General features: G+C 51.9%; 2 protein-coding genes across 2 annotated transcripts; one reads left to right on the top strand and one right to left on the bottom strand.

Moving 5' to 3' along the window:
- The first annotated feature begins 1,290 nt into the window (after nt 1-1,290).
- LOC123051313 (DNA repair protein RAD5B) lies at nt 1,291-7,456 on the top strand. The gene is made up of 17 exons (XM_044474164.1): nt 1,291-2,430; nt 2,536-2,669; nt 2,784-2,919; nt 3,007-3,057; nt 3,255-3,413; nt 3,516-3,670; nt 3,757-3,841; nt 4,227-4,433; nt 4,683-4,826; nt 4,927-5,076; nt 5,221-5,288; nt 5,374-5,496; nt 5,602-5,701; nt 5,857-5,969; nt 6,056-6,629; nt 6,730-6,801; nt 6,923-7,456. The coding sequence occupies exons 1-17, from the start codon at nt 1,411-1,413 to the stop codon at nt 7,142-7,144; spliced, it is 3,513 nt and encodes a 1,170-aa protein (XP_044330099.1). The 5' UTR covers nt 1,291-1,410; the 3' UTR covers nt 7,145-7,456.
- A 38-nt stretch (nt 7,457-7,494) lies between these two features.
- On the bottom strand, nt 7,495-8,837 carry LOC123051314 (acyl transferase 15-like). Its single transcript, XM_044474166.1, has one exon. It carries the CDS (start codon nt 8,821-8,823, stop codon nt 7,528-7,530), a length of 1,296 nt encoding a protein of 431 aa, XP_044330101.1. The 5' UTR covers nt 8,824-8,837; the 3' UTR covers nt 7,495-7,527.

Here is an 8,837-nt window from a genome sequence, read left to right as displayed (position 1 = left end):
TAGGTTGTACCCCTAGTTGCATATCTAAACAACCTACTCTCTTATTGTATCCCTAAAATTGAAAAGAAGATTAAAAAATGTTAGTCACTCATTCAGCACCCCCCCCCCCTCTAGTTGAAAATATCCATCCTTTCATGTGGGACCTATTAATAAGACCGCTTTGGTACGTGAGGACCGTCCAGGTTGAATTTTCAAGACATAGCAAGGGAATTCGCACGCGGGGAAGCTAGCTGCGTGGGAAACTTTGTGATGCAAGTCGGCTATCTCCATCAACAAATCAAGGCCAAGGTGGGCCACACTACTTCGGAGGCAGTTCGACAGCTGGAGGTCGGCTACATGTAGATGCTGTCAAGGAAGCTTTGAAGAATGAATTTCAACCTTAGCGACCTGAAGAGGATGTGCAACTCGGTGATGATTGAGGTGCGGTCAAGTTTGAAGACCGCTTCATTGGCTACTGACGGTGACACGGCCCAAGTGTACATCACCATGTCGGTTGCTGACCTGGTGGCCCGGCCCAAGGACCCCTAGGCCGGTTACGTCATTCGTCACATTGGGCGGCCCATTATGCTATTTACTGACGCTATGTACGAAAGATTCTGGAATACTAGCAATACAATATAAGTGTGACGAAGCCGTGAATAACTCTACCTCCATCGACGTAGTTGACTAGGATTTGTAACCTGAGGGACCCCAGTATATTATATATACCGGGGTCTGGGCTAGTCGATATAACATCTTATATAATAGAACAATCCCTTGGTTCATACATGTACTTTGTACACCCTTATCGCATTATACACATGCGAGAGTGGGGCATTACCTCAATCGTGAGGGCACGAACCTAGGTAAATTTGTCTCCTTGTTTCCCTCTCTGGCCTAATCGCTATACCGGACACCCTACCGAGGGATCTGCCAGATCTAGTTCCGACACCAGGCATCTTCGAGGTCAGTTACACAAGCTCAAAGGCACATCCAAGACGTGTTAGCCTTCACTTAGATTCTTTCAGAGAATTTTTTAGAGGCGGGTCTTTATTTAGTTTTTTTTCCCGAGGCAAAGGTCTTTATTTAGATGGCTGGTAAACTATGGCAGTGCCCATACCAACTTGGCAAGGCCCACGTGGCCCCCAAAACCCGCTGTAATTTTCACCTCACCGCCACAATTCGGCTCTTCTAATCTTTTCACTTTCCCTCCCCCGCCAAAAACCATTTCCCTCCTCTCGCGCCAAAAAGATAAATCCCCATAAAACCTCGCCAGACCCCCGCCGGTTTCCCCTCAATCCATTCCCCACTTCCCCCCTCCGCCGCGCCTCCCGCGCCCCAAGCCCCCAAATCTCCGTTCGCGCCCGCCCCCTCCATCCACCGCCGCCGGAAGAGGCCAATACCATCCCCGCCGAGCCGCCGGCCGCCGCCATGACGGGCGACGGCGTCTGGCAAGAGTCCCCCAGCCAGGCCGAGCTCTTCGCCGCCGAGGTCGCCGCCGTCCGCGCGGTGCTCGGCGCGGCGCTCCCGGAGGCCCGCGTCCTCGCCGCGCTCTCCCGCTGCGGCGGCAACACCGAGCGCGCCATCAACGCGCTCCTCGACGACGGCGCCGACGCGGACGCGGACGACGCCGCCGAGCGCGCCATCGACGCGCTCCTCGACGCCGAGAAGGTCCGCGTCAAGGCGGAGCGCGACGCTACAGCTGCCCTGACGCCGACGATCAGGGTGAAGACCGAGGCTGTCGACGTGCCCAAGAAGGACCGGTCTGTCCGCCCCCCTCCCGCCAAACGGGCCCCTTTGCCGCCGCCGCGCCGTGTCAAGGAGGAGAAGCAGGAGGAGGAGGAGGAGGTTACCAGCGGCCGCCCCCGCCCCCGCGCCGGCGGCTGCGGCATAAGCCTCGTGCCGCGGCCGGCGAAGATGGACTGCGACGACGACGAGGCGGAGGGCATCGACGCCGCGCCGAGGCCGAAGAAGAGGGTCCGGGAAGAGGAGGGCGTGGTCGACCTCACGGCGACGCACCCGCTGCCGTACCTCAACCCGCGGCCCATCCGGGCGATTCCGCCGGAGGAGGCCGCGCAGATGTACGACCCGCAGCCGATCCGGGCTGTTCCGCCGCGGGAGCCCGCCAAGATGCACAACCCGCCGCAGCGGCAGCGGCCGCAGCCGGCAAGGGCCGCCGCGGCCCCGCCGAAGAGCGATTGGAAGATGGTGGTGGCGGCGCCGGAGGCGGAGCTCGGGGACTTCGCGCCGGAGCCCGACTGGTTCCTTGTCGACAAGTCCTATGTCGCCGGGCTGTCCACGCACAGCGGGAGGCGGATGCTGGACGCCGGCGAGATCGTCCATTTCGGCTTCCCGTCCTACGACCGGGTCAACTGCGGCATCAAGATGTCGGCCAAGAAGGCGGCGTCGCTGTTACAGATTGTGCGCTTCTCCACCAAGCGCGCCGGAGAGGTGAACTGCTCTCATCTCATGGTGCATTGCGAACTCATGATTGGAATTCATATCATTCTGTGCAAAATAATCTTAATCCTGTGGAACTTTTGATGGTTATTGCAGATCGGAAAGCTGTCTCCGGAGTGGACAAAGTGCCTTGTCCCGCTGGTGAACTCTTCCAAAGTTAAGATTCAGGGGAAGATCGTGTTTCCGACAATGGAGCTGAGCCTGATGCAGGACATCTTGCTCTATGTCAGGTAATGACTGATGATGATACAATGTGCTCTGCTGTGTGATTGATTTTGTTAGTTTTCAGTATATCGCACAATTTTGTCTGCAAGTCTGACCAATGCTAGATATTGTTCATACAGCTTCTACATTCACAAGTCAGTGTTCACCAAAGGCGACAACTCATCCTTGAGCCAGCTTGCTCCTGCAAATGTTGATTATTCAGACAACCCTCTCCATGCTCTGTTCAAATTACTCAAGCTAAGGGCATCTATCAAGGTATAACTGAAGCCAGTTTATTCAACTATGCAGTTATTGTGGTGTTCATGATGAATGGTTGATTCAGTATACATGCTTGTTTTGCAGGCTGATTTCACTCTTGATGAGCTCACGAGAAAGCGACCGTGGAATCTGAGGGTGAGCTAAAAATCCTCCTGTTATCTGTTACTGTCCCAAATTATTCAGTGTATGTCTTTAGCATCTATAGCAAAGCAAGTATACCCTGAAAATTAAATCCTCTTGTTTTCTGTTGCTGTTCCACATTTGTAAGCCAATTTGGTTTCTGTATCTGTCTTTGATGCTAGCTCATTAAAAATTTCTGGTACATAAATTAGGGTGATGCCAATGGAGATGATGAATCAACTCCTATTGTTGGACTTGAAACCCGTCGCACAGCTGGGCAAACTTTTCCGGAGCAAGCCGCTGATGAGCAGGCCATTTCAGAAGCTGCCTTGAACAAAATTATTGGCACAGCTGAAATATATGACTTGAAGGTAACAACAAAGTGCATTTCTGTTTCACTCTTGCTCATAATACTCTATTTGCATGGGAACTAATGTACTATTTTGAATATTGGTCTACAATATGTAAAATAGGAAGCAGAGCCACCACACACTCTTGTTTCTGTTCTCAAACCGTATCAGAAAGAAGCTCTCTTTTGGATGTCAGAATTGGAGAAGGGATGCATCGATGACGATGAATCAAAAAATGCTATTGATCCCTGCTTTAGTGCCTACACTATTGCTGACAAGTGTGTGCTTTTTTGTGTTATTTGTATAATTTTAAAAGAATTTTGATAATGGCCAGTGCTAATCACTGAATTGTTTATCTTCTCAGGAGGGCTCCTGCTGTGTACATTAATGTTTTCTCTGGTGAAGCGACAACCAAGTTTCCAAGTTTAAGTAAGACGACACGAGGAGGGGTAAGTCTTTTATGATGGTTCCTGATGTATGTGCCTGGTTTACATTATATTGGAAAATGTAAGGTTTATCATTTTGCCTTGGATCTTGTTGTTTCTTAATTGATTTGCTAATACTGTTTCGAACATGTTGATTAACTATTCCAATAGCAAATGAATACTTATGATTGCCTTTGTTGAGGATTCTGTGAAACCTGTCTGTGCATGTTTGGTGACACAATGCTTACCACACTGATATTAGCTGATAGACTTTAAGCCTAAGAAATGATTCTTTGAAATTTGTTTCTATATTTGCTTATGTACTTACAATGCTTTCATTTGCCTCACTGGATCATAGTTATGTAGTACTATTATGAGAAGTATTTATGTGTTATCTTTGCCTTTGTAGATACTGGCAGATGCAATGGGTCTTGGCAAAACTGTCATGACTATTGCCCTGATACTGTCGAATCCAAGGGGGGAGCAGTCCAACTACATAGAAAGAGACATAATAAGGCCTGTAAGAGGTTGTGATACCAGAACACGCACTTCGACCCCCAATATAAGAGGAGGTACCCTTATTGTGTGTCCCATGGCATTATTGGGTCAATGGAAGGTAAGCATGTCTACAGAAGTGATTCATATAAAAATGTTAAATCTCTGGCGTTACAGTTATTTAGTAGAAGCATTTTCTGTCAAGTGAACTGCTAGAGTCTGCAATCAACATCAGAATAGCTGAAACTGCAGTGCTAGATTGCAGTTTTATAATGTTTTTCCTTGCATGTTCAATCAACTTGTTTGTCCGTAAGAAAATTTCACTACACGTAAATAATGTGAGCACTGTCCTCCTTATTCCTGCTTGTAGGATGAACTGGAAGCACATTCAACACCGGGAGCAATTTCTGTGTTTGTATACTATGGTGGTGATAGAACTGGTGACCTCAAATTGATGGCTGAACATACTGTTGTCTTGACGACCTATGGTGTCCTTCAGTCAGCTCATAAAGCAGTAAGTTTGTCAATGGTCTTTTATGTCCAGTTTGAAGATAATAGCTTTTCTTGGGAAACATACCTGTATCATTTTGCTAACTAATGTGGTACCTTCACAGGATGGTAGCAGTGCCTTTCACAGGATAGATTGGTATAGAATTGTGCTTGATGAAGCACATACAATCAAGTCTCCCAGAACTAAAGCTGCCCAAGCAGCTTATATGTTAAGCTCGCAATGCAGATGGTGCCTAACTGGTACACCGTTGCAGGTGTGTTTTCAGCCATCGCATTTGTATTTGTATTACATCACATGTTTGGATGTGATAATTCCAAGTATTGTTAATTTTAGAATTTTTTACCCATCCTTTTGTAGTTTTTGGAAACAGTAGCTTATATGATCACATTTGCTGCAGAATAATTTGGAGGACCTTTACAGTCTTCTTTGCTTCTTACGTGTAGAGCCATGGTGTAATTCAAATTGGTATGGCTTTATCAGACTTTCACTTCAAATACTTGTGGTTGAAAATTTATGACCTGATTCACAAGCTGTTTTGATCTCCCTCTAGGTGGCAGAAGCTGATTCAGAGACCTTATGAGAATGGTGATGAGAGGGGATTGAAGCTTGTCAAAGCTATTCTTAGGCCGCTCATGCTGAGGAGAACCAAGGAAACAAAAGACAAGATGGGAAAGTATGCATTTCTTATTTTGTATTTCATTGAAACTCTTAGTTGCATAAATAAATGCCTTTCCTCTTGGAACTATTGTTGACCACATGACTCTGATGCTTGTTTCAGGCCCATATTGGTCCTCCCACCAGCTAACGTTGAGGTTGTGGAATGCGAACAGTCTATCGAGGAACGTGATTTCTATGAAGCGCTTTTCAGGAGATCGAAGGTATATGCTTCTAAGAGTTTACGGGCCAAATTTTGTTGATTAGTTACTGAAAGGATGGAAGTTTTATATTTCTTGTTCATCTTGGCGAGAATCTAATAGTTCATGGACAAGTTTCTTCTCATTTCTAACTCAAAATGGTCTTTCCATTCCAACAGGTTCAATTCGATAAGTTTGTGGCACAAGGCAATGTTCTTAACAACTATGCTAATATTCTTGAGCTACTTCTTCGTCTAAGGCAGTGCTGTGATCACCCTTTCCTGGTCATCAGGTTAGCCATTACTCGCAACAAAACCACTCTCTTGCATTTCATCGCCTCATCTTCTAATTTCTTTGCTGAACTTTCAAAATATGCAGCAAAGCTGATACCAAGAAGTACACCGACCTAGACGAGCTAGCGGAACGGTTCCTTAAAGGGGCACAGAATGATTCTGGATGCCGTGCCATTGTACCCCCGCGGGCATTTGTAGAGGATGTCGTTGAGGAAATCCGCCAGGGCACGGCCGCGGAGTGCCCTATCTGCCTTGAGTCGACCTCCGATGACCCCGTGATCACCCCTTGCGCGCACCGCATGTGCCGCGAGTGCCTCCTTTCCTGCTGGAGCACGCCGGCCGGGGGGGCCTGCCCTATCTGCCGAAGCCCCATCACCAAGGCCGATCTGATCATGCTGCCCGTCCAGTGCCGCTACGAGGTCGACGCCAAGAACAACTGGAAGGATTCATGCAAGGTGGTGAGGCTCCTCGCGACCCTGGAGGACCTCGGGAAGAAGGGGGAGAAGAGCATCGTGTTCAGCCAGTTCACTTCTTTCTTTGATCTTTTGGAGATCCCCTTGAACCAGAAGGGCATCAAGTTCTTGAGGTTTGATGGGAAGGTGACCCAGAAGCACAGGGAGAAGGTCCTCAATGAGTTCAGTCAAAGCAAGGACAAACTGGTATGTATGCTCATTTATTTATTTGCTCTGTTTATTTTTAAAGCAAGTAATTCTTGAAGCATTTTCAGTTGCTGATCTTTTATCCCTGGAAATTGATTAGGTGCTGTTGATGTCACTCAAAGCTGGAGGTGTGGGCCTGAACCTGACTGCTGCCTCCAATGTCTTCCTCATGGTAATTCCACCTTACCCTCTGTGTCAATCCAGTAAATTCAGTGAACTACTTTTGCTTGGTGATACATTTCCTCTGGCAGCAATGTGTGATAATAACCAAGTTCTGTTCCGTGTCGACACAGGATCCATGGTGGAACCCTGCGGTGGAGGAGCAGGCCATCATGCGGATCCACCGCATCGGGCAGAAGAGGGCGGTCCATGTGAGGCGGTTCATCGTCAAGGACACGGTGGAGGAGCGGATGCAGCAGGTGCAGGCGCGCAAGCAGCGGATGATCGCCGGGGCGCTGACGGACGAGGAGGTCCGCAGCTCGCGCATCGAGGAGCTCAAGATGCTCTTCAAATGATGGAGCTCCTTTGCTGCCATGGGCTCCAGGATTTTGTATAGTAGCAGTAGTAGCAGCTTCAGGCCCTTGGTAATAGTTATAGCAGTAGTATGTAGGGAAGATGGCCGAAGGTTCAGACCTTTGTGAGTGGGGATGGAATGGGTGTGTGTTGTGCCCCCTTCCAATTTTGTTCATGTGTCCCCAGTCACTGCCAGGCAGCTGTATATTTTGTCTAGTGGATTATCTTGAATTCGAAGGAGAAATCTTGGGAAGAATTTATTTGAAATGAGGAGCTGATCCTCTGTTCAATCATAGAGTGAAAAATTCATCATTTGTGAAAGCCTTTTTTCATACTTGAGTTATTATTACAACTTCCACTATCACAGCTTTACAAGTTTACAGATTCATGGTGATGGTGATGGTGATGGCATGGATGCCGGCGACATGGCGGCGAGCTCAGCTAGGAATGCCTTGGCGTGCTCCGGCCTGACGAAGAGCGATGTCACGCTGACCCCGCCGTTGTCGCCGTCCGTGCCCGGCGGGCACACGACGCAGCTCGGCACCGTCGTCCCCTCCCCGTGCCAGTGCCATGTCACCCGCGCCGGCCTCCCGCCGCCGAAGTCCGCCGCCTCGAACCCCAGGTTCCTCCAGCTCGACACCACCAGCGTGCTGTACGTCAGCGCCACCGCCCCCTGCTCCGTCGTCGTGCCGCCGGGGGCGAGCAGGTCGGGGATCCTCTCCTTCGCGCGCCGGATCATCCTCAGCACGTCCGCGGCCGCGCCGTTCGCCACCGCGCCGCGCGTCGAGGTCAGCGGCTGCAGCACCGCGCAGTTGCCGTAGTACCCGGGCCTGGCGCCGGCGAGCCGGCGCATGTTGGCCGCGAACAAGAGGGTCACGGGGGCCTCGTCGGAGACTGAGACGACGGCCGCGCGGGTCCGGCACCGCCACAGCACCGCCGCGACGGCCTCGAACGCCGTGCACGGGCCGCCGAGGCCGGCGGCGTCGAACTCGGCCCTGACGCGGCCGATCAGGCCGGCGGGGACGGTGACGTCCAGGAGCGCGAGGTTCATTCTGAGCATGGAGCTGCCCCCCTGCTTCTGCGCGGCGACTATCGTCGGCGGGAGGCCCAGGAGCGAGCCGTCGTCGGCGCGGAGCGGCGTGACGGACGGCGCCGGGGACGCCCCGCGCGCGAGCTCCCCGACGGCGCCCAGGAACTGCGCCATGCCCTCGCCGTCCGTCAGCACGTGGTTCCACGTCGCGGCGACGGCGAACCCGCCGCAGGCGAACACGGTGACCTGCACCAGGAGCAGGGGGTCGGCGTGGCGGCAGAGCCTTCCGGGGTACCGCGCCGCGAGGCCGCCGAGCAGCGGCACCGTGACGTCCGCCAGCGCGTAGGACGCCGACGCGGCGACGAACGGCACGCCGGCCGCGCCCTCGATGCGCAGGAGCTTGCCATCGGCGTCGGCGTCGGCGGCGAGGCGGCCGGCGACGGGGCGGTAGTGGGCAAGCGCCCTCGAGAGCGCCGTCCTGATGGTGTCCGCCGGCTCGGGGATCGGCCGGTCGAAGAGGAGCAGCGCGGTGACCCCAATAGGAGGGACGATCCGGTCGAAGGAGGAGGTGAGGTGGACCACGGCGTCGTCGCCGCCAGGCGGGCCGGCGACGAGCACCGGCGCCGACTTGGTCACCGCCCGGGCGCTCATCGTTGGTTCGTGAA

This window comes from Triticum aestivum, chromosome 2D (assembly GCF_018294505.1).
Source record: "Triticum aestivum cultivar Chinese Spring chromosome 2D, IWGSC CS RefSeq v2.1, whole genome shotgun sequence".
NCBI classification, from domain to species: Eukaryota; Viridiplantae; Streptophyta; class Magnoliopsida; order Poales; family Poaceae; genus Triticum; species Triticum aestivum.
The sequence above is the reverse complement of the archived record's forward strand: the minus strand, read 5'-3'. Positions and strand labels throughout refer to the sequence as shown.

Coding starts and splice junctions, on each gene's coding strand:
- LOC123051313 (XM_044474164.1), top strand. CDS start 1,411: ATGACGGGCGACGGCGTCTGGCAAGAGTCCCCCAGCCAGGCCGAGCTC. Junction 3,842..4,226: donor GTAAGACGACACGAGGAGGG/GTAAGTCTTTTA, acceptor TTGCCTTTGTAG/ATACTGGCAGATGCAATGGG. Junction 4,434..4,682: donor CATTATTGGGTCAATGGAAG/GTAAGCATGTCT, acceptor TCCTGCTTGTAG/GATGAACTGGAAGCACATTC.
- LOC123051314 (XM_044474166.1), bottom strand. CDS start 8,823: ATGAGCGCCCGGGCGGTGACCAAGTCGGCGCCGGTGCTCGTCGCCGGC.